This window comes from Ranitomeya variabilis, chromosome 2 (assembly GCF_051348905.1).
Source record: "Ranitomeya variabilis isolate aRanVar5 chromosome 2, aRanVar5.hap1, whole genome shotgun sequence".
NCBI classification, from domain to species: Eukaryota; Metazoa; Chordata; class Amphibia; order Anura; family Dendrobatidae; genus Ranitomeya; species Ranitomeya variabilis.
In genome coordinates, this window is record NC_135233.1 from 635873260 (window position 1) to 635898593 (window position 25334).

Sequence of the window (25334 nt, forward strand, 5' to 3'; positions counted from 1 at the left end):
ATGTATATAGACTGCTGTACATACATTATATAGGTGATACTGCTACTGCGGTATATAATCGCAGTATCACATATATTGCATATACAACAGTCAATATACATTAGACAGGTCAAACTGCAAATGCTGCATATACATAAAAAAGTTTTCATCTTGGGTCTCATCTGAGATAGGGGAGGATGAGGAGGGTCCACTGTCCAGCCAGCATCGGAGGTGCGGAGGATGTGGAGCAGATGCAGGCCGGGGATTGGTGAGGAGAGCACTGTTCTCCGACACTGGTTCTGGCCAGGGTCAGACACAGTAAGGCTCAGGCATCTCTGCGCGCGGTGGCGGCCTTTTCAAACCTTTGCACAGGCCCTGGTGCGTGCGCTCTCCTGTTTTCCCTCACTGACAAAGGCGGCAGCCATGTACGCAAGCAAGAACGAGGGCTGTGCTCATGTGGGCCGCCACGGCCTTGGACAGCGCGTTCACCAAGAGAGCACGCACCATGGCCTGTGCAGAGGATTTAGAGGGCCGGCGGCCCATTTTGTAGCTCAGCGTGCTTAGGGGCCCCTTAGCACTCTGGGCCCCGCTGCAACCTCTGTAGTTACGCCCGATAGGGGTATACTATAGGCACAGGTACACAATGTTATACACACTGGATGGATCAATCCTGCACCTGGCCCAGGACCTACATGCACTGTATATACACAGGGCCATGTGTATAGCATGTGATGTCCAGTCACCAGGTTCAGGCGTGATCACTCCAGTGCTGGATTCTGCAGACAGTCTCTGCTCACTCTCAGTATAGGGAGATTTATTGCAGGAGACTGAACTTTCCTGCAGTCTGGTAACTCTGGAGCCGATGACCTGGCACTGACAGGGTGAAAGTTCAGACTCCTGCAATAAATCTGTGAGCATCAGCAGAGCGGCCACTGATACTATAGGAACCGGCCCCGGACTAATCGGGAGGTGAGCAGCAGCGTCCATCCCCTCACCGCACACACAGAGCTGAAGGTACTCACTGATGTGTGAGCCGTCCACATGCAGATCTCCAGCAGTTACATGCAGCAGTGTTCCCTCTTCCTCAGCAGCCGCCGGCCGCACACACAGGGGGCAGGGGGCGTGTCCGCTCCACTGTGAGGCCGCTGTCAGGACATAGAGAACACAGCGCCGGCCACCAGCAGCCCGAATCAGCTGCTTGGTGACCGGCCCGGGGGGCACATGCCCCTTTGCAACCCGGCCCAGTCCGCGCCTGTCTAAACGTATAGCTAAGGTTGTTAGTCCTGTCACCGTTGGTAATTTGCAACCTAAATTTATTCTGTCTGTAACTTTGATTTGCTCACTGTCGTCTTTTCCTGTCATGGCGTTTGTAGATTCAGGTGCTGCCCTGAGTCTTATGGATCTGTCATTTGCTAAGCGCTGTGGTTTTACTCTTGAACCATTAGAAAATCCTATTCCTCTTAGGGGTATTGATGCTACGCCATTGGCAGCAAATAAACCGCAGTATTGGACACAGGTTACCATGTGCATGACTCCTGAACACCGCGAGGTGATACGTTTCCTGGTTTTACATAAAATGCATGATTTGGTTGTTTTAGGGCTGCCATGGTTACAGACCCATAATCCAGTCCTGGACTGGAAGGCTATGTCAGTCTCAAGTTGGGGCTGTCGTGGTATTCATGGGGATTCCCTGCCTGTGTCTATTGCTTCTTCTACGCCTTCGGAAGTTCCGGAGTATTTGTCTGATTATCAGGATGTCTTCAGTGAGTCTGAGTCCAGTGCACTGCCTCCTCATAGGGACTGTGACTGTGCTATAGATTTGATCCCAGGCAGTAAATTTCCTAAGGGAAGACTGTTTAATCTGTCGGTACCTGAACATACCGCTATGCGTTCATATATCAAGGAGTCTCTAGAGAAAGGACATATTCGTCCGTCTTCTTCCCCTCTTGGTGCGGGATTCTTTTTTTGTGGCAAAAAAGGACGGATCTTTGAGACCTTGTATTGATTATCGGCTTTTAAATAAGATCACTGTCAAATTTCAGTATCCTTTACCGCTGTTGTCTGACTTGTTTGCCCGGATTAAAGGTGCCAAGTGGTTCACCAAGATAGATCTTCGTGGTGCGTACAACCTTGTGCGCATTAAGCAAGGTGATGAATGGAAAACCGCATTCAATACGCCCGAAGGTCATTTTGAGTACTTGGTGATGCCTTTTGGGCTCTCCAATGCGCCTTCAGTTTTTCAGTCCTTTATGCATGACATTTTCCGGAAGTATCTGGATAAATTTTTGATTGTTTATCTGGATGATATTTTGGTTTTTTCTGATAATTGGGATTCGCATGTGGAGCAGGTCAGGTTGGTCTTTAAAATTTTGCGTGAAAATTCTTTGTTTGTCAAGGGCTCAAAGTGTCTCTTTGGTGTACAGAAGGTTCCCTTTTTGGGGTTCATTTTTTCCCCTTCTGCTGTGGAGATGGACCCAGTCAAGGTCCGAGCTATTCTTGATTGGACTCAGCCCTCGTCAGTTAAGAGTCTACAGAAGTTCTTGGGTTTCGCTAACTTCTACCGTCGTTTTATCGCTAATTTTTCTAGCATTGTGAAACCTTTGACGGATATGACCAAGAAGGGCTCCGATGTAGCTAACTGGGCTCCTGCTGCCGTGGAGGCTTTCCAGGAGTTGAAACGCCGGTTTACTTCGGCGCCTGTTTTGTGCCAGCCCGATGTCTCACTTCCCTTTCAGGTTGAGGTGGATGCTTCAGAGATTGGAGCAGGGGCCGTTTTGTCGCAGAGAGGCCCTGGTTGCTCTGTTATGAAACCTTGTGCCTTTTTCTCTAGGAAGTTTTCGCCTGCCGAGCGACATTATGATGTGGGCAATCGGGAGTTGTTGGCCATGAAATGGGCATTTGAGGAGTGGCGTCATTGGCTCGAGGGTGCTAAGCATCGTGTGGTGGTCTTGACTGATCACAAAAATCTGATATATCTCGAGTCTGCTAAACGCCTTAATCCGAGACAGGCCCGCTGGTCATTGTTTTTCTCCCGCTTTGATTTTGTTGTCTCGTATTTACCAGGTTCAAAGAATGTGAAGGCCGATGCTCTTTCTAGGAGCTTTGTGCCTGATGCTCCTGGAGTCGCTGATCCTGTTGGTATTCTTAAAGATGGAGTTATCTTGTCAGCTATTTCTCCGGATCTGCGACGTGTGTTGCAGAGATTTCAGGCTGATAGGCCTGAGTCTTGTCCACCTGACAGACTGTTTGTCCCGGATAAGTGGACCAGCAGAGTCATTTCCGAGGTTCATTCCTCGGTGTTGGCAGGTCACCCGGGAATTTTTGGCACCAGAGATCTGGTGGCCAGGTCCTTTTGGTGGCCTTCCTTGTCAAGGGATGTGCGGTCATTTGTGCAGTCCTGTGGGACTTGTGCTCGAGCTAAGCCTTGCTGTTCTCGTGCCAGCGGTTTGCTCTTGCCCTTGCCTGTCCCGAAGAGACCTTGGACACATATCTCCATAGATTTCATTTCTGATCTTCCGCTATCCCAGGGCATGTCCGTTATCTGGGTGATATGTGATCGCTTCTCAAAGATGGTCCATTTGGTTCCTTTGCCTAAGCTGCCTTCCTCTTCCGATCTGGTTCCTGTGTTTTTCCAGAACGTGGTTCGTTTGCACGGCATCCCTGAGAATATTGTGTCAGACAGAGGATCCCAGTTCGTTTCCAGATTCTGGCGATCCTTTTGTAGTAGGATGGGCATTGATTTGTCGTTTTCGTCTGCTTTCCATCCTCAGACTAATGGACAGACGGAGCGAACCAATCAGACTTTGGAGGCTTATTTGAGGTGTTTTGTCTCTGCTGATCAGGACGATTGGGTGACATTCTTGCCGTTGGCTGAGTTTGCCCTTAATAATCGGGCTAGTTCCGCCACCTTGGTTTCGCCTTTTTTCTGCAACTCTGGTTTCCATCCTCGCTTTTCTTCGGGTCATGTGGAGCCTTCTGACTGTCCTGGGGTGGATTCTGTGGTGGATAGGTTGCAGCGGATCTGGAATCATGTGGTGGACAACTTGAAGTTGTCACAGGAGAGGGCTCAGCGCTTTGCCAACCGCCGCCGCGGTGTGGGTCCCCGACTACGCGTTGGGGATTTGGTATGGCTTTCTTCCCGCTTTGTTCCTATGAAGGTCTCCTCTCCCAAATTTAAACCTCGTTTTATTGGGCCTTACAAGATATTGGAAATCCTTAATCCTGTATCTTTTCGTCTGGATCTTCCTGTGTCGTTTGCTATTCACAATGTATTTCATAGGTCCTTGTTGCGGCGGTACATTGTGCCTATAGTTCCTTCTGCTGAGCCTCCTGCTCCGGTGTTGGTTGAGGGCGAGTTGGAGTACGTGGTGGAGAAGATCTTGGATTCTCGCCTCTCCAGGCGGAGGCTTCAGTACCTGGTCAAGTGGAAGGGCTATGGTCAGGAGGATAATTCCTGGGTGGTCGCCTCTGATGTTCATGCGGCCGATTTAGTTCGTGCCTTTCATGCCGCTCATCCTGATCGCCCTGGTGGTCGTGGTGAGGGTTCGGTGACCCCTCACTAAGGGGGGGGGGTACTGTTGTGAATTTACTTTTTGCTCCCTCTAGTGGTTACTAGTTTTTTGACTCTGGTTTTTCTGTCATTCCTTTTATCCGCACCTGGGTCGTTAGTTAAGGGTGTTGCTATTTAAGCTCCCTGGACCTTCAGTTCTATGCCTGGCAACGTAGTTATCAGAGCTAGTCTGCTGTGCTCTTGTCTACTGATCCTGGTTCCAGTTATATCAGCTAAGTCCGCTTTTTGCTTTTTGCTATTTTGTTTTGGTTTTGTATTTTTGTCCAGCTTGTTCCAAATATATATCCTGACCTTTGCTGGAAGCTCTAGGGGGCTGGTGTTCTCCCCCCGGACCGTTAGACGGTTCGGGGGTTCTTGAATTTCCAGTGTGGATTTTGATAGGGTTTTTGTTGACCATATATGTTACCTTTCTTTATTCTGCTATCAGTAAGCGGGCCTCTCTGTGCTAAACCTGGTTCATTTCTGTGTTTGTCATTTCCTCTTACCTCACCGTTATTATTTGTGGGGGGCTTCTATCCAGCTTTGGGGTCCCCTTCTCTGGAGGCAAGAAAGGTCTTTTGTTTTCCTCTACTAGGGGTAGCTAGATTCTCCGGCTGGAGCGTGTCATCTAGAATCAACGTAGGAATGATCCCCGGCTACTTCTAGTGTTGGCGTTAGGAGTAGATATATGGTCAACCCAGCTACCACTGCCCTATGAGCTGGATTTTTGTATTCTGCAGACTTCCACGTTCCTCTGAGACCCTCGCCATTGGGGTCATAACACCAAATGTAAATTTTTGCTGAAGAATCAACAACAGGTGGAACACAATTGTGAAGTTGAACAAAATGTATTGGTTATTTTAAATTTTTGTGGAAATTCAAAAACTGAAAAGTGGGGCGTGCAATATTATTCGGCCCCTTTAACTTAATACTTTACAGCTGCAATAAATTTAAAATAACCAATAAATTTCGTTCAAGTTCACAATTGTGTTCCACTTGTTGTTGATTCTTCACCAAAAATTTACATTTGCTATCTTTATGTTTGAAGCATGATATGTGGGAAAAGGTTGAAGAGTTCCAGGGGGCCGAAGGCACTGTAACATCCGATTCTGGATTGATATCATGGAATGCTGCTAGCTTAACTCACGCCGAATACAACCGAGAAAAAATATGCAAATCTGGACTCCCCGACTGAATAACATTGGTCCGTGTGCAATACCTTTTTTATTGGATTGCACTCACCTGATTTAGATGGTCGCCCTCATGTTCTTCCCGAAACAGCTCTAGTGCTGCTTCGCCATCTTGTAGTCTCATCTAACAGTCACTAGTTCTCAATGTAAGTCATAAGAGCACCGTTCTCTGGTCTGTCCAGCAACTCACAACTAGCAGAAGAGGACTGAGCGCTGCCGAGAGCAGCAGAAGACGGAGACCGCTAAGTATTTTACTACAGACACAGAGCAGCCATCAGTAATACCATTCAGGGGGTGAAATAATAAAAACGAGCTGGAGTGGCGTTTTAAAGAAAACCCATCATCAGGATTTTGCACAATGTTAAACTGCTCAGGCGCCGTATTTAAAGTAGGAGGCAAATCACTGAAAGTTGAGCGACCTGTCATTTAAGGCCAGTGAACAAAAAAGACCCACCACAGGCAGCCGGCAGCCACAGCCACAGCCCCCCACCATCACAGTTCTCCCCGAAGCATGAGATTCTTATTAACTGAAAATAAAGATTAAACAACAACCACAAGGCGGATTTCATCAACTCCGATATCAGTATAACGGCACCGACCTGACACTGTGTGTAGGTTACTGTGCACAATCAGGCTGACAGGTTCCCTTTAACACTAGAGTTTTACCTAGCCTGCTGCCAAGTAGTATAACCCCTCCCGCAGCACTGATGATCAAATTTCTGCCTATGCACAGTGTATACATAGTAGCTGTCAATCAGTGGTGAGGGAGAGGACATTACACAGAGCTCAGCATTCACAGAAGGGTAGCTCTCCAGCAGAGAAATGTGAATTTTTTGTTCAAAATTGCATCACCCATTAAATTAAGCGACACATCAAGGTCTGTGTCCCTAAATCATGCCAGATTCCTTTTAACCCCTTAGTGACTGGGCCAATTTTTTTAAATCTGACCTGTGTCACTTTATGAGGTAATAACTCTGGAATGCTTCAGCAGATCCCAATGATTCTGAGAATCATACTTTATGATAATGGTAAATTTAGGTTGATACGTTTAGCATTTATACAAATATCAGAAATTTGACAAAAATTAAAAAAAAAAAATTGTAATTTTCAAACTTTGAATGACTATCCCATTAAGGCTGGGGTCACACTTGTGAGAAACGCGCACAAGTCTCATGTCTCAATACCCAGGACTGCCGCCGGCACTCGGGACCGGAGCGTGCGGCTGCATGTATTTCTATGCATGCACAGTATTTCTATGCAGCCGCACGCTCCGGACCCAAGTGCCGGAGGCAGTGCCGGGTATTGAGACGCGAGACTCGTGCGCGTTTCTCGCAAGTGTGACCCCGGCCTAATCCAGACAGTCACACCATAGCAACACATTATTAACCCCTTCACGACCTTTGACGCATACGCTGCGTCATGAAAGTCGGTGCCAATGCGACCTATGACGCAGCGTATGCGTCATGTAATGATCGCGTCCCTGCAGATCGGGTGAAGGGGTTAACTCCGATTTTACCCGATCTGCAGAGACAGGGGGAGTGGTGCTTCAGCCCAGGGGGGGCGGCTTCACCCCCCCGTGGCTACGATCGCTCTGATTGGCTGTTGAAAGTGAAACTGCCAATCAGAGCGATTTGTAATATTTCACCTAAAAAACTGGTGAAATATTACAATCCAGCCATGGCCGATGCTGCAATATCATCGGCCATGGCTGGAAATACTCAAGTGCCCCCCCCCCCCACACCCACCGATGGCCCCCCCAGTCCTCCGTTATGGGGTCCGGTCCCCTCCGTCCGCCTGCCGGCTCCCCCGTCCTCCTGTCCGCTCCCTCCTTGCTCAGATCCCCCCACCCCTGTGCTCCGATCACCCCCCCTGTGCTCCGATCCACCCCCCCACCACCCCTTCATACTTACCGATCCTCCCGGTGTCCGGCCGTCTCCTCGCTGGGCGCCGCCATCTTGGAAAATGGCGGGCGCATGCTCAGTGCGCCCGCCGAATCTGCCAGTCGGCAGATTCCTTACAAGTACATTTTGATCGCTGTGGTAGGTTCTATCACAGCGATCAAAATAAAAAAAATAATAAATAACCCCCCCCCCTTTATCACCCCCATAGGGACAATAATAAAATAAAGAAAATTTTTTTTTCCTTTTTCCACTAGGGTTAGGGTTAGAACTAGGGTTAGAACTAGGGGTAGGGTTAGGAGTAGGGTTAGGGTTACGGGTAGGGTTAGGGTTATGGCATGTGCACACAGAGCGGATCGGCCGCGGATCCGCAGCGGATCGGCAGCGGATCGGCCGCGGATCGGCCGCGGATCGGCAGCGGATCGGCCGCGGATCCGCAGCGGATCGGCGGCGGATCGGCAGCGGATCGGCCGCGGATCCCCCGCGGATCCGCAGCGGATCGGCCGCGGATCCGCAGCGGATCGGCCGCGGATCCGCAGCGGATCGGCCGCGGATCCGCAGCGGATTGGCCGATGCGAATTCGAAGCAGTTTTCCATCAGGTTTACAGTACCATGTACACCTAAGGAAAACCAAATCCGCTGTGCCCATGGTGCGGAAAATTCCGTGCAGAAACGCTGCGTTGTATTTTCCGCAGCATGTCAATTCTTTGTGCGGATTCCGCAGCGTTTTACACCTGTTCCTCAATAGGAATCCGCAGGTGAAATCCGCACAAAAAAACACTGGAAATCTGCTGTAAATCTGCAGGTAAAACGCAGTGCCTTTTACCTGCAGATTTTTCAAAAATCGTGCGGAAAAATCTCACACGAATCCGCAACGTGGGCACATAGCCTTAGGGTTAGGGTTGGAATTAGAGTTAGGGTTGGAATTAGGGCTAGGGTTTGAAATAGGGTTAAGATTAGGCTTGTGGTTAGGGTTACGGATAGGGTTAGGGGTGTGTTGGGGTTACAGTTGTGGTTAGGGTTGGGATTAGGGTTACGGTTGGGATTAGGGTTAGGATTAGGGTTGGAATTAGGGTTACGGGTGTGTTGCGGTTAGGGTTGTGGTTAGGGGTGTGTTGGGGTTAGGGTTGTGATTAGGGTTATGGCTACAGTTGGGATAAGGATTAGGGGTGTGTTGGGGTTAGTGTTGAAGTTAGAATTGAGGGGTTTCCACTGTTTAGGCACATCAGGGGTCTCTAAACGCAACATGGCGCCACCATTGATTCCAGCCAATCTTGCGTTCAAAAAGTCAAATGGTGCTCCCGCCCTTCCAAGCCCCGACGTGCGCCCAAACAGTGGTTTACCCCCACATTTGGGGTACCAGCGTACTCAGGACAAACTGGGCAACAACTGTTGGGGTCCAATTTCTCCTGTTACCCTTGCAAAAATAAAAAATTACTTGCTAAAACATAATTTTTGAGGAAAGAACAATTATTTTTTATTTTCACGGCTCTGCGTTATAAACTTCTGTGAAGCACTTGGGGGTTGAAAGTGCTCACCACACATCTAGATTAGTTCCTTGGGGGTCTAGTTTCCAAAATGGGGTCACTTGTGGGGTGTTTCTACTGTTTAGGCACATCAGGGGCTCTGCAAATGCAATGTGACGCCCGCAGACCATTCCATCAAAGTCTGCATTTCAAATGTCACTACTTCCCTTCCGAGCCCTGACGTGTGCCCAAACAGTGGTTTACCCCCACATATGGGGTATCAGCGTACTCACAACAAACTGGGCAACAAATATTGGGGTCCAAATTCTCCTGTTACCCTTGTGAAAATAAAAAATTGCTTGCTAAAACATCTTTTTTGAGGATAGAAAAATGATTTTTTATTTTCATGGCTCTGCGTTGTAAACTTCTGTGAAGCACTTGGGGATTGAAAGTGCTCACCACACATCTAGATTAGTTCCTTGGGGGGTCTAGTTTCCAAAATGGGGTCACTTGTGGGGGGTTTCTACTGTTTAGGCATATCAGGGGCTCTGCAAACGTAACATGATGCCCGCAGACCATTCCATCAAAGTCTGCATTCCAAAACGTCACTACTTCCCTTCCGAGCCCCGGCATGTGCCCAAACAGTGGTTTACCCCCACATATGGGGTATCAGCATACTCAGGAGAAACTGGACAACAACTTTTGGGGTCCAATTTCTCCTGTTACTCTTGCAAAAATAAAAAATTCTGGGCTAAAAAAATATTTTTGAGGAAAGGAAACACGTTTATTATTTTCACGGCTCTGCGTTATAAACTTCTGTGAAGCACTTGGGGGTTCAAAGTGCTCACCACACATCTAGATAAGTTCCCTTGGGGGTCTAGTTTCCAAAATGGAGTCATTTGTGGGGAGTTCCTACTGTTTAGGCACATCAGGGGCTCTGCAAACGCAACCTGACGCCCGCAGAGCATTCCATCAAAGTCTGCATTTCAAAACGTCACTACTTCCCTTCCGAACCCCGACGTGTGCCAAAACAATGGTTTACCCCCACATATGGGGTATCAGCGTACTCAGGAGAAACTGGACAACAACTTTTGGGGTCCAATTTCTCCTGTTACCCTTGGGAAAATAAAAAATTGTGGGCTAAAAAATCATTTTTGAGAAAAGAAAAATTATTTTTTATTTTCATGGCTCTGCGTTATAAACTTCTGTGAAGCACTTGGGGGTTCAAAGTGCTCACCACACATCTAGATTAGTTCCTTTGGAGGTCTAGTTTCCAAAATGGGGTCACTTGTGCTGGAGCTCCAATGTTTAGGCACACAGGGGCTCTCCAAACGCGACATGGTGTCCGCTAATGATTGGAGCTAATTTTCCATTCAAAAAGCCAAATGGCGTGCCTTCCCTTCCGAGCCCTGCCGTGCGCCCAAACAGTGGTTTACCCCCACATATGGGGTATCATCGTACTCAGGACAAACTGGACAACAACATTTGGGGTCCAATTTCTCCTATTATCCTTGGGAAAATAAAAAATTCTGGGCTAAAAATAATTTTTGAGGAAAGAAAAATTATTTTTTTATTTTCACGGCTCTGCGTTATAAACTTCTGTGAAGCACCTGGGGGTTGTAAGTGCTCACTATGCATCTAGATAAGTTCCTTGGGGGGTCTAGTTTCCAAAATGGGGTCACTTGTAGGGGAGCTCCAATGTTTAGGCACACAGGGGCTCTCCAAACGCGACATGGTGTCCGCTAACGATTGGAGCTAATTTTCCATTCAAAAAGTCAAATGGCACGCCTCCCCTTCCGAGCCTTGCCGTGCACCCAAACAGTGGTTTACCCCCACATATGAGGTATCGGCATACTCAGGAGAAATTGCCCAACAAATTTTAGGATCCATTTTATCCTGTTGCCCATGTGAAAATGAAAGAATTGAGGCTAAAAGAAATTTTGTGTGAAAAAAAAGTACTTTTTCATTTTTGCGGATCAATTTGTGAAGCACCTGGGGGTTTAAAGTGCTCACTATGCCTCTAGATGAGTTCCTTGGGGGGTCTAGTTTCCAAAATGGGGTCACTTGTGGAGGAGCTCCAATGTTTAGGCACACAGGGGCTTTCCAAACGCGACATGGTGTCCGCTAACGATGGAGATAATTTTTCATTCAAAAAGTCAAATGGCGCTCCTTCCCTTCCGAGCCTTACCATGTGCCCAAACAGTGGTTTACCCCCACATGTGAGGTATTGGTGTACTCAGGAGAAATTGCCCAACAAAATTTAGGATCCATTTTATCCTGTTGCCCATGTGAAAATGAAAAAATTGAGGCTAAAATAATTTTTTTGTGAAAAAAAAGTACTTTTTCATTTTTACAGATCAATTTGTGAAGCACCTGGGGGTTTAAAGTGCTCACTATGCTTCTAGATAAGTTCCTTGGGGGGTCTAGTTTCCAAAATGGGGTCACTTGTGGGGGAGCTCCAATGTTTAGGCACACGGGGGCTCTCCAAACGTGACATGGTGTCCGCTAAAGATTGGAGCCAATTTTTCATTCAAAAAGTCAAATGGCGCTCCTTCCCTTCCGAGCCCTGCCGTGCGCCCAAACAGTGGTTTACCCCCACATATGAGGTATCAGCGTACTCAGGACAAATTGGACAACAACGTCCGTGGTCCAGTTTCTCCTTTTACCGCTGGGAAAATAAAAAAATTGTTGCTAAAAGATCATTTTTGTGACTAAAAAGTTAAATGTTCATTTTTTACTTCCATGTTTCTTCTGCTGCTGTGAAACACCTGAAGGGTTAATAAACTTCTTGAATGTGGTTTTGAGCACCTTGAGGGGTGCAGTTTTTAGAATGGTGTCACTTTTGGGTATTTTCAGCCATATAGAACCCTCAAAATGACTTCAAATGTGAGGTGGTCCCTAAAAAAAATGGTTTTGTAAATTTTGTTGTAAAAATGAGAAATCACTGGTCAAATTTTAACCCTTATAACTTCCTAGCAAAAAAAAAAAATTGTTTCCAAAATTGTGCTGATGTAAAGTAGACATGTGGGAAACGTTATTTATTAACTATTTTGTGTCACATAACTCTCTGGTTTAACAGAATAAAAATTCAAAATGTGAAAATTGCGAAATTTTCAAATTTTTTGCCAAATTTCCATTTTTTTCACAAATAAACTCAGAAATTATCAACCTAAATTTACCACTAACATGAAGCCCAATATGTCACGAAAAAACAATCTCAGAATCGCTAGGATCCGTTGAAGCGTTCCGGAGTTATTACCTCATAAAGGGACACTGGTCAGAATTGCAAGAAACGGCCAGGTCATTAAGGCCAAAATAGGCTGGGTCATGAAGGGGTTAAATAACATTTCCCACATGTCAACTTTACATCAGCACCATTTGTAAATGTTGTTTTATTTTGTTAGAATTTCAGAAAGCTTAAAAATGTAGCAGTAATTTTTAATTTTTGTCAAGGAAATTTACAAAACAGATTTTTTTTTTTTTTTTTTTTAGGGACCTCAGTTTTGAGGTGACTTTGGGGGTCCTATATATTGGCAAATCCCAAAAGTGATATTTTAAATACCGCACCCTCAATGTATTCAAAAATTGCTTTGGGATAGTTCATTAACTCTTCAGGTGCTTTTCAAGAATGAATGCAAATTGGCAAGCCAGGAATGAAAAGATGTATTTTTACCACCTAAATTTTGATAACTTTTGAACAGGCCGCTATAGCTGAAAGACTTTAACCTCTTAACCCCCGGAGCATTTTTCACTTTTGCATTTTCGTTTTTTGCTCCCCTTTTTCCCAGCACCATAAAACTTTTTCCGTTTCCGTCAATATGGCCATGTAAGGGCTTGTTTTTTGAGGGACGAGTTGTACTTTTGAACAACACCATTGGTTTTGCCATATAATATACTGGAAAACGGAAAAAAAATTCTCTTTTCTCGTGACATATTGTACTTCATGATAGTGGTAACATTTCTTTGATATTACCTGCGTTTATTTGTGAAAAACACGGAAATGGGGTGAAAATTTCGCAATTTTCCAACTTTGAATTTTAATGCCCTTAAATCACAGAGATATGTCACACAAAATACTTAATAAGTAACATTTCCCACATGTCTACTTTACATCAGCACAATTTTGGAACCAAATTTTTTTTAGTTAGGGAGTTATAAGGGTATGTTTCCACAGTCAGGAAACGCTGCTTGTTTGACGCTGCGCAGAGCTGCAGCGTCAAACAAGCAGCGTCCAGATGTTCCAGCATAGTGGAGGGGATTTTATGAAATCCCGTCTCCACTATGCGTGGAAACCCGCACGCGGCGGCCCTGCGACTCCGGACATGCTGCGCATCTTTTCAGATCGCAGCATGTCCGTGCACCTTGCGGGGACGCAGCGTCCCCGCAAGGCATATCACAGGGCCCTATGGGACAGAGCGATCATCCCGGATGTGAAGAGTTAACACATCCGGCATGATCGCGTCCCAGAAAGGGGGCGGGGCTTAGCGCCGAGCGGCTTCGCCGCTGCGGCGATACCGCCGGCCATCCTGAACGTGGAGACATAGCCTTAGGGTATGTGTCCACGTTCAGGATTGCATCAGGATTTGGTCAGGATTTTCCGTCAGTATTTGTAAGCCAAAACCAGGAGTGGGTGATAAATGCAGAATTGGTGCATATGCTTCTATTATACTTTTCCTCTAATTGTTCCACTCCTGGTTTTGGCTTACAAATACTGATGGAAAATCCTGACCAAATCCTGATGCAATCCTGAACGTGGACACATACCCTAAGGGTTAAAAGTTGACCAGCAATTTCTCACTTTTACAACACCATTTTTTATGGACCACATCACATTTGAAGTGATTTTGAGGGGTCTATATGATAGAAAATATCCAAGTGTGACACCATTCTAAAGACTGCACCCCTCAAGGTGCTAAAAATCACATTCAAGAAGTTTATTAACCCTTCAGGTGTTTCATGGAAATTTTTGGAATGTTTAAAAAAAATGAACATTTTGAACTTTTCTTCACAAAAAATTTACTTCATATCCAATTTGTTTTATTTTACCAAGGGTAACAGGAGAAATTGGACCCCAAAACTTGTTGTACAATTTGTCCTGAGTACGCAGATACCCATATGTGGAGGTAAACCACTGTGCGCACGGCAGGGCTCGGAAGGGAAGGAGCGCCGTTTGACTTTCCAATGCAAAATTGGCTGGAATTGAGATAGGACGCCATGTCGCGTTTGGTGAGCTTCTGATGTGCCTAAATAGTAGAAACCCCCCACAAGTGACACCATTTTGGAAAGTAGACAAGTACTTCACAGAAGTTTATAATATAGAGCCGTTCAAATAAGCTGGATTACTTACCGGTAATGCTCTTTTAATGAGCCCATGACAGCACCCACTTTAAGTGAGTGGGTGCTGTAGTGGCGAAGGGTAAAAAAAAATATATATATATTTTTTCACAAAAATTATCTTTTCGCCCCAAATTTTTTTATTTTCCTAAGGGTAACAGAAGAAATTGGACACCAAAAGTTGTTGTACAATTTGTCCTGACTACGCTGATACCCCATATGTGGGGGGAAACCACTCTTTGGGTGCATGGAAGAGCTCGGAAGGGAGGGAGCGCCGTTTGACTTTTGAATGCAAAATTGACTGGAATTGAGATAGGACGCCATGTCGCGTGTGGAGAGGCCCTGATGTGCCTAAACAGTGGAAATCCCCACAAGTGACACCATTTTGGAAAGTAGTCCCCCTAATGAACTTATCTAGATGTTTTGTGAGAACTTTGAACCCCCAAGTGTTTCACTACAGTTTATAACGCAGAGCTGTGAAAATAATAAAAAAACATTTTCCCAAAAAATTATTTTTAGCCCCCAGTTTTGTATTTCCCCAAGGGTAACATGAGAAATTGGACCCCAAAAGTTGTTGTCCAATTTGTCCTGAGCACGCTGATACACCATATGTTGGGGTGAACCACTGTTTGGGCGCACGGGAGAGCTTGAAAGGGAAGGAGCAATGTTTTACTTATTCAACACAGAATTGGCTGGAATTGAGATAGGACGCCATGTCGATTTGGAGAGCCCCTGATGTTCCTAAACAGTGGAAACCCCCCAATTCTAACTCCAACCCTAACCCCAACACACCCCTAGCCCTAATCCCAACCCTAACCATAACCCTAATCACACCCCCAACCCGAACATGCCCCTAACCCTAATCCCAAGCCTACCCACACCCCTAACCCCAACACACCCCTAACCCTAATCCGAACCCTAACCACACCCCTAACTCCAATACACCCCTAAACCCAATCCCAACCGTAAATGTAATCCAAACCCTAACTGTAGCCCTAATCCTAACCCTAATGGGAAAATAGAAATAAATAAAAAAATTTATTTTATCATTTTTCCCTAACTAAGGCGGTGATAAAGAGGGGTTTGATTTTCTATTTATAGCAGATTTTTATGTTTGGCAGCTGTCACACACTAAAAGACTCTTTTTATTGCAAAAAATTGTTTTTGCATCACATTTTGAGAGCTATAATTTTTCCATATTTTGGTCCATAGAGTCATGTGAAGTATTGTTTTTTGCGGGATGAGTTGACGTTTTTATTGGTACCATTTTCGGGCACATGACATCTTTTGATCGCTTTTTATTCAGATTTTTGTTAGGCAGAATGAACAAAAACCAGCAATTCATGAATTTCTTTGGGGGGCGGGGGGCGTTTATACCGTTCCGCGTGTGGTAAAATTGATAAAGCAGTTTTATTCTTCTGGTCAGTACGATTACAGCAATACCTCATTTATATCTTTTTTTATATTTTGGCGCTTTTATACAATAAAAACTATTTTAAATTAAAAAAATATTTTTGCATCGCTTTATTCTGAGGGCTATAACTTTTTTATTCTTACGCTGATGAAGCTGTATGGCAGCTTGTTTTTTGCGGGACAAGATGATGTTATTTTATATCCGTCTTTTTGATGGCATGTTATTCCACTTTTTGCTCGGCGGTATGATGATAAAGTGTTGTTTTTTGCCTCTTTTTTTTTACGGTGTTCACTGAAGGGGTTAACTAGTGAGACAGTTGTATAGGTTGGGTCGTTACGGACGCGGCAATACTAAATATGTGTACTTTTATTGTTTGTTTTTGTTTTTTTATTTCCATAAAGAAATTTATTGGAACAATATATTTTTTTTCCTTTATTTAGGATTTTTTTTTTTTACTCTTTTACATTGTCCCAGTGTGGGACATCACTGTATAGTGTCAAATCGCTGATCTGACACTTTGCACAGCACAGCCATCTTGGATCCGGGGCCTGCAGGGAGGAGACGCTCGGAACAACGTGATCACATCGCGTAGTTCCGAGGGTCTCAGGGAAGCACGCAGGGAGCCCCCTCCCTGTGCGATGCTTCCCTATGCCGCCGGAACGCTGCGATCATGTTTGATTGCAGTGTTCCAGGGGTTAATGTGCCGGGATGGGCACATAGTGCTGGATGTCAGCCGTAATAATCAGCTGACACCCGACAGCGCTCCCCCCGTGAGCGCGGCTGATCGCCTATGAGGTACTATCCCGTCCCTGGGAATTAAGCCCCAGGTCACCTCGATGGGATAGTACGTCAGATGGCAGAAAGGGGTTAAAAGCATTTTTTTTTTTTACTTTTGGCATGCTAGAAACTACCACAACTTGGTTGGCTCTGCTACATACAGGGGATGATCAGATAGCCTCTATGTAACAGAATTGCTGACTTGCTATGGGTGCCGACCACTGGGTGATGCTCACAGCCATAGAGGTCTCCAGGAGACCTCTGGTTTTCATGTCAACACACCCGTGATCACGCGACGGGGTCACTGGTGTGCGCATTTCCAGCCCAATGGCCGGAAGCGCAATTTAAATGCCGCTGTCAGTTTGACAGCGGCATTTAACTGGTTAATAGCCGTGGGTGGATCGCGATTCCTCCCGCGGCTCTTGCGGCACATGTCAGCTGTTCAAAACAGCTGACATGTCCCAGGAAAGATGTGGGCTCACCGCCGGAGCCCACTTCAAAGGGAGGGACCCTAATGGGTTAAGATCGTTATTTAGCCATGAATTGCCATGGCAAACATGAGGACCACACGATCAAGATCTCAGGGTGCCGATGGGGTTAAGGAGGGAGCCACCATTCCTCTGTTAACCATCTAGATGCCATAGTCACTGTTTACAGCAGCATTTAAAAGGTTAAACGACCATAGTCTGTGCAAAACACTGATCGTGGCTGATACAGCAAGTTGTCATCTATAGTGTACAGCCGACAGCTGCTGGATTGTCACCCGTTCGGGGATGCTCGTATCATATCGCAGGTCAGTAAAAGGATGTATTGGTGGTTATTAAGGGGTTAAGAATCTGACGACTGTTTACAGCACGTTGTCTAGGAGATAACAGCAGGCACACATGTGCATAAAGCCCCCGTCACACTAAGCGAGGTCGCTAGCGAGATCGCTGCTGAGTCACAAGTTTTGTGACGCAACAGCGACCTCAGTAGCGATCTCGCTATGTGTGACACGTAGCAGCGACCAGGCCCCTGCTGTGAGATCGCTGGTCGTGTCGGAATGGCCTGGACCTTTTTTGGATCGTTGAGGTCCCGCTGGGTAGCACACATTGCTGTGTTTGACACCTTACCAACGACCTCGTTGACTACAACGTCACACAGGACGTCCCTCTGAATCGTCATAATAGCTGCCATGTGACATCGTTGTACAGGTCGCTACAGGTCGCCGCATCGCTGCTGCGTCGTTGGGAAGATCTCACTGTTTGACATCTCACCAGCGACCACATAGCAACGATCCCTGACAGGTCGTATCGTTGTCGGGATCGCTTTAGCGTCGCTAAGTTTGACGGGGCCTTAAGAGTGTTATGTACGCTGCCGGGGGAGGCGCCATCAGCTCCTAATTCCAGATCAATGGTCGCTGCTGCGATTGCAACAAGCCAGACAGCAGCGGTGCTCAGTTCTTCTGGGTGATGAGATACAACCAAGTGTCCAAGAATAGATGAAAAAAAATTTCACACACGAGAACTATCTGACACTATTCATACAGTATAACAAGCTGGGACCAACCACACAGCTCCGCGCACGTGGGCCATATGTACAGCACAGAGGGGTGGGGGGCAGTCAGACAGGAGAGGAGGGGGCTGACAGGAGAGGAGGCGGGCAATCAGACAGGAGAGGAGGCGGGGGCTGACAGGAGAGGAGGCGGGGGCTATCAGACAGGAGAGGAGGCGGGGGCTATCAGACAGGAGAGGAGGCGGGGGCTATCAGACAGGAGAGGAGGGGGCTATCAGACAGGAGAGGAGGCGGGCTACCAGACAGGAGAGGAGGTGAGGGCTATCAGACAGGAGGCGGGCTATCAGACAGGAGAGGAGGGGGCTATCAGACAGGAGGCGGGCTATCAGACAGGAGAGGAGGCGGGCTACCAGACAGGAGAGGAGGGGGCTATCAGACAGGAGAGGAGGCGGGCTATCAGACAGGAGAGGAGGCGGGCTACCAGACAGGAGAGGAGGGGGCTATCAGACAGGAGAGGAGGTGGGGGCTATCAGACAGGAGGCGGGCTATCAGACAGGAGAGGAGGCGGGCTATCAGACAGGAGAGGAGGCGGGGGCTATCAGACAGGAGAGGAGGCGGGCTATCAGACAGGAGGTGGGCTATCAGACAGGAGAGGAGGGGGCTATCAGACAGGAGGAGGCGGGGGCTATCAGACAGGAGAGGAGGCGGGCTATCAGACAGGAGAGGAGGCGGCTATCAGACAGGAGGAGGCGGGGGCTATCAGACAGGAGAGGAGGCGGGCTATCAGACAGGAGAGGAGGCGGCTATCAGACAGGAGAGGAGGCGGGGGCTATCAGACAGGAGAGGAGGCGGGCTATCAGACAGGAGAGGAGGCGGGCTATCAGACAGGAGAGGAGGGGGCTATCAGACAGGAGGCGGCGGGGGCTATGAGACAGGAGAGGAGGCGGGCTATCAGACAGGAGAGGAGGGGGCTATCAGATAGGAGAGGAGGCGGGGCTATCAGACAGGAGAGGAGGCGGGCTATCAGACAGGAGAGGAGGAGGGCTATCAGACAGGAGAGGAGGAGGCTATCAGACAGGAGGCGGGGGCTATCAGACAGGAGGCGGGGGCTATCAGACAGGAGGAGGCGGGGGCTATCAGACAGGAGAGGAGGCGGGGGCTATCAGACAGGAGAGGAGGCGGGCTATCAGACAGGAGAGGAGGCGGGCTATCAGACAGGAGGAGGGGGCTATCAGACAGGAGGAGGCGGGGGCTATCAGACAGAAGAGGAGGGGGCTATCAGACAGGAGGAGGCGGGGCTATCAGACAGGAGGAGGCGGGGGCTATCAGACAGGAGAGGAGGCGGGCTATCAGACAGGAGGCGGGCTATCAGACAGGAGAGGAGGGGGCTATCAGACAGGAGGAGGCGGGGGCTATCAGACAGGAGAGGAGGCGGGCTATCAGACAGGAGAGGAGGCGGGCTATCAGACAGGAGAGGAGGCGGGCTATCAGACAGGAGAGGAGGCGGGCTATCAGACAGGAGAGGAGGCGGGCTATCAGACAGGAGAGGAGGCGGGCTATCAGACAGGAGAGGAGGGGGCTATCAGACAGGAGGAGGCGGGGGCTATCAGACAGGAGGAGGCAGGGGCTATCAGACAGGAGAGGAGGCGGGCCATCAGACAGGAGAGGAGGCGGGCCATCAGACAGGAGGAGGTGGCTATCAGACAGGAGAGGAGGCGGGCCATCAGACAGGAGAGGAGGCGGGCCATCAGACAGGAGGAGGTGGCTATCAGACAGGAGAGGAGGCGGGCCATCAGACAGGAGGAGGTGGCTATCAGACAGGAGAGGAGGCAGACCATCAGACAGGACAAGGTGGCTATCAGACAGAAGGAGGTGGCTATCAGGCAGGAGGAGGTGGCGGGCTATCAGACAGGAGGAGGGGGCGGGCTATCAGACAAGAGGAGGGGGCGGGCTATCAGACAGGAGGAGGGGGCGGGCTATCAGACAGGAGGAGGGGGCGGGCTATCAGACAGGAGGAGGGGGCGGGCTATCAGACAGGAGGAGGGGGCGGGCTATCAGACAGGAGGAGGGGGCGGGCTATCAGACAGGAGGAGGGGGCGGGCTATCAGACAGGAGGAGGGGGCGGGCTATCAGACAGGAGGAGGGGGCGGGCTATCAGACAGGAGGAGGGGGCGGGCTATCAGACAGGAGGAGGGGGCGGGCTATCAGAGAGGACGGACACTCTGCCTCTCACTCAGGTGACGGTGTGTCCCCCGCTGGACTCTGGCTGTTCACTGACCCCTCACACCTCTGTGCACACACGCAGCCACCGCTCCCCACATACAGGGGAGCGGGATACTCGGACACAGGACTGACAGCAGCGCGCCCCTCATCTGCTGCCTCTCCGGAGCCGCGCGTATGACAGCGCACCCGTCCCCAGAAGGTGACCTTTCCTGGCCAGTCAGGGGGCGGCACTGCTCCTTACCATCCTCACTGGGGGCGCTAGGGGCGGCCGCTTGGACACTGCCGGCAGCACACGCTCTCCGCTCTGTGACGGGATGCGCCTCAAGCGCTGAAGGGAACTGAAATACCGACTCATGGCGAAATACACAGCACTGACGTCCTCACTGCAGGAGCGCAGCTGGTCGGAACCACGCCCCTGTACGTCCCAGCAGCCAATCACTGACGGAAGGATTACGCCTGGAATAGAGTTGCTCCTGTGATGGCTGACCTCAGAGGAAGGGGAGGGGCTAGTACAGTGCGGCGCGCGCAGCAGGGATTTTGTTTTCCATAGGTTTACATGGTACTGTAAACTCAGGGAAAACTGCTGCGGATCCGCAGCGGCCAATCCGCAACGTGTGCACATACCCTAACAGTTCCCATCACCAGATCACACATATAGCCGGCAGCTTTTGTTTTGGCTAAGAGATTTTTTAAGCCGCCACCACGACAAGGTAGACTTTTGGCCAAGCCCCACTCCTGTCTATCCTATTAATCATTTGTTAAACTATCCAATACAATTTAGGTATATATTTATTTATTCTTAAAATGACCAATAATATCACATACAAGGGACAAATACCACCGCACCATGACGAGACACCATATTACCACCACATAGTGACCTATAATACCACATACAAGGGACAAATACTGCGACACCATGTCCAGATCACATATTACCACCACAGTGACCTATAATATCACATACAAGGGACAAATACCACCGCACCATGACGAGACACCATATTACCACCACATAGTGACCTATAATACCACATACAAGGGACAAATACTGCCACACCATGTCCAGATCACATATTACCAGGGCCACCATCAGGGCATTACTGCCCTGACTGGCGTATGGGGCCCGGTGGGCAGAGGCGGCCCGCATCGGGCCCCATTCATCTGCTCACCGGGCCCTCCCCTACAGGCGCTGCGGCACGCTATTGACGTGCAGGCCCGCACGTCAATAGTTAACAGCTGCCAGCCAATCGGAAGTTGGCAGCTGACTTGAGCCGCAGCGTGCACTTTGCCGGCATCTTACATCATCGTCAGCCGCCGGCGAGTGCGCGCTTCACCTGCGTGGAGGGAGGGAGGTTCGCCCGCCACAGGAGCGCGGCCACTTAAGAACTTGTGTTTTGGGGGTTTTTTTGAGAGCGGCGATCCAGGGTGCCCCGGGGCAGAAATGCTGGACACACTGGGGGCAGAATACTGGAGACACTGGGGCAGAAATGCTGGACACACTGGGGCAGAGATGCTGGACACGCTGGGGTAGAGATGCTGGACACGCTGGGACAGAGATGCTGGACACACGGGCAGAATGCTGAAGAAACTGGAGGCAGAGATGCTGGACACGCTGGGGCAGAGATGCTGGACACGCTGGGGCAGAGATGCTGGAGACACTGGGGCAGAGATGCTGGACACACTGGGGCAGAGATGCTGGAGACACTGGGGCAGAGATGCTGGACACACTGGGGCAGAGATGCTGGACACACTGGGGGCAGAGATTCTGGACACGCTGGGGCAGAGATGCTGGAGACACTGGGGCAGAGATGCTGGACACACTGGGGCAGAGATGCTGGAGACACTGGGGCAGAGATGCTGGACACATGGGGAAGAGATGCTGGACACACGGGGGCAGAGATGCTGGAGACACTGGGGGCAGAGATGCTGGACAGGCTGGGGCAGAGATGCTGGACACGCTGGGGTAGAGATGCTGGACACACTGGGGCAGAGATGCTGGACACACTGGGGCAGAGATGCTGGACACGCTGGGGCAGAGATGCTGGACACGCTGGGGCAGAGATGCTGGACACGCTGGGGCAGAGATGCTGGACACACTGGGGCAGAGATGCTGGACACACTGGGGCAGAGATGCTGGACACGCTGGGGCAGAGATGCTGGACACGCTGGGGCAGAGATGCTGGACACGCTGGGGCAGAGATGCTGGACACGCTGGGGCAGAGATGCTGGAGACACTGGGGCAGAGATGCTGGACACACTGGGGCAGAGATGCTGGACACACTGGGGGCAGAGATTCTGGACACGCTGGGGCAGAGATGCTGAACACACTGGGACAGAGATGCTGGAGACACTGGGACAGAGATGCTGGAGACACTGGGGCAGAAATGCTGGAAACACTGGGGGCAGAGATGCTGGACACGCTGGGGTAGAGATGCTGGACACAAGGGTCAGAATGCTGGAGACACTGGGGGCAGAGATGCTGGACACACGGGGGCAGAAATGCTGGAAACACTGGGGGCAGAAATGCTGAAGACACTAAGGGCAGAATGGAGATACGGGCATGATTGGAGACACGGGGCAGAATGAAAGACATGGGGGCATGATTGGAGACACGGGGCAGAATGAAAGACATGGGGGCATGATTGGAGACACTGGGGCAGGATTGGAGACAGATCGTGCAGGATGGATATGAGGGAGACAGATGGGTAGGATGGGGAGATCATATGGGGCAGAATGGATACTCATGAGGGCAGGATGGGAGAACATATGTGTCATGGATCCCAATGGCTGGGGATCGCACTGGACAAGCAAAGTAACATAAATAACGGACGAGCTCTAGGGTGATGGAACCTGGGCTGACCGCTGCCCTACTCCTGACAAACACAACTAGAAATAGCCAGGGAGCGTGCCTACGTTGATTCTAGACGCCACGCGCCAGCCTAAGAGCTTACTAGCACTGCAGAGGAAATAAAGACCTAGCTTGCCTCCAGAGGAATGAACCCCAAAAGGTATAGTTGCCCCCCCACATGTATTGACGGTGAAATGAGAGGAAGGCACGCACATAGAGATGAAAATAGATTTAGCAAAATGAGGCCCGCTATAACTAGAAAGCAGAATGATACAAAAGGGGTCTGAGCGGTCAGCAAAAAACCCTAATCAAAAACCATCCTGAGATTACAAGAACCCATGTGCCAACTCATGGCACATGGGGAGAACCTCAGCCCACTAGAGCTACCAGCTAGCATAGAGTCATAATTAGCAAGCTGGACAAAAAACCAAACAACTAAAAAACAGAACTTAGCTTATCCTGAGAGATCTGGGAGCAGGTAGTCAGGAACCAAACTGAGCACATCTGAGTACATTGATAGCCGGCAAGGGAATGACAGAAAAGCCAGGTTAAATAGGAAACACCCAGCCTCTGATGGACAGGTGGAAAGCAGAGACCACAACCCACCAAAGTCACCCAGTACCAGCCGTAACCACCAGAGGGAGCCCAAAAACAGAATCCACAACAGTACCCCCCCCTTGAGGAGGGGTCACCGAACCCTCACGAGAACCCCCAGGGCGATCAGGATGAGCTCTATGGAAGGCGCGGACCAAATCAGTCGCATGAACATCAGAGGCGACCACCCAGGAATTATCCTCCTGACCATAACCCTTCCACTTAACCAAATACTGGAGTTTACGTCTGGAAACACGAGAATCCAAGATCTTCTCCACAACATACTCCAATTCTCCCTCCACCAGCACCGGAGCAGGAGGCTCAACCGAAGGAACAACGGGCACCTCATACCTCCGCAATAACGACCGATGGAACACATTATGAATAGCAAACGATGCTGGGAGATCCAAACGAAAAGATACAGGGTTAAGAATCTCCAAGATCTTATAAGGACCGATGAACCGAGGCTTGAACTTAGGAGAAGAGACCTTCATAGGGACAAAACGAGAAGACAACCACACCAAGTCCCCAACAAGAAGTCGGGGACCCACGCGGCGACGGCGATTAGCAAACTGCTGAGTCTTCTCCTGAGACAACTTCAAATTGTCCACCACCTGATTCCAAATCTGATGTAGCCTGTCCACCACCACGTCCACTCCAGGACAATCCGAAGGCTCCACCTGACCAGAGGAAAAACGAGGATGAAACCCCGAATTACAAAAGAAAGGAGAGACCAAAGTAGCAGAACTAGCCCGATTATTAAGGGCAAATTCGGCCAGTGGCAAAAAGGCAACCCAGTCATCTTGATCAGCAGAAACAAAACACCTTAAATAAGTTTCCAAGGTCTGATTAGTTCGCTCCGTCTGGCCATTCGTCTGAGGATGGAATGCAGACGAGAAAGACAAATCAATGCCCATCTTAGCACAAAACGTCCGCCAAAATCTAGACACAAACTGGGATCCCCTGTCAGAAACGATATTCTCCGGAATCCCATGCAAACGAACCACGTTCTGAAAAAATAAAGGGACCAACTCAGAAGAGGAAGGCAACATAGGCAAGGGTACCAAGTGAACCATCTTAGAAAAGCGGTCACACACAACCCAGATAACGGACATTTTCTGTGAGACAGGGAGATCTGAAATAAAATCCATGGAAATGTGCGTCCAAGGCCTCTTCGGGATAGGCAAAGATAACAACAACCCACTGGCCCGAGAACAGCAAGGCTTAGCCCGAGCACACACTTCACAAGACTGCACAAAGGTGCGCACATCCCTTGACAAGGAAGGCCACCAAAAAGACCTGGCCACCAAGTCTCTAGTACCAAATATTCCAGGATGACCAGCCAACACAGAAGAATGGACCTCAGAGATGACTCTACTGGTCCAATCATCCGGAACAAACAGTCTTTCTGGTGGACAACGATCAGGTTTATCCGCCTGAAACTCCTGCAATGCACGTCGCAAGTCTGGGGAGACGGCGGACAATATTACCCCATCCCTAATGATACCAGTAGGCCCAGAGTCTCCAGGAGAGTCGGGCACAAAACTCCTGGAAAGAGCATCTGC

General features: G+C 49.1%; 1 protein-coding gene across 1 annotated transcript in view; it reads right to left on the reverse strand.

Moving 5' to 3' along the window:
• Positions 1 to 20759, reverse strand: part of FH (fumarate hydratase) — a 132627-nt gene extending 111868 nt beyond the window's left edge. Inside the window, exon 1 of the mRNA XM_077289095.1 lies at positions 20566 to 20759. Within this exon, the coding sequence (XP_077145210.1) occupies positions 20566 to 20679 (114 nt within the window). The 5' untranslated portion in view covers positions 20680 to 20759. The remainder of the gene's footprint in view (positions 1 to 20565) is intronic.
• Between the last annotated feature and the right edge of the window lie 4575 nt (positions 20760 to 25334).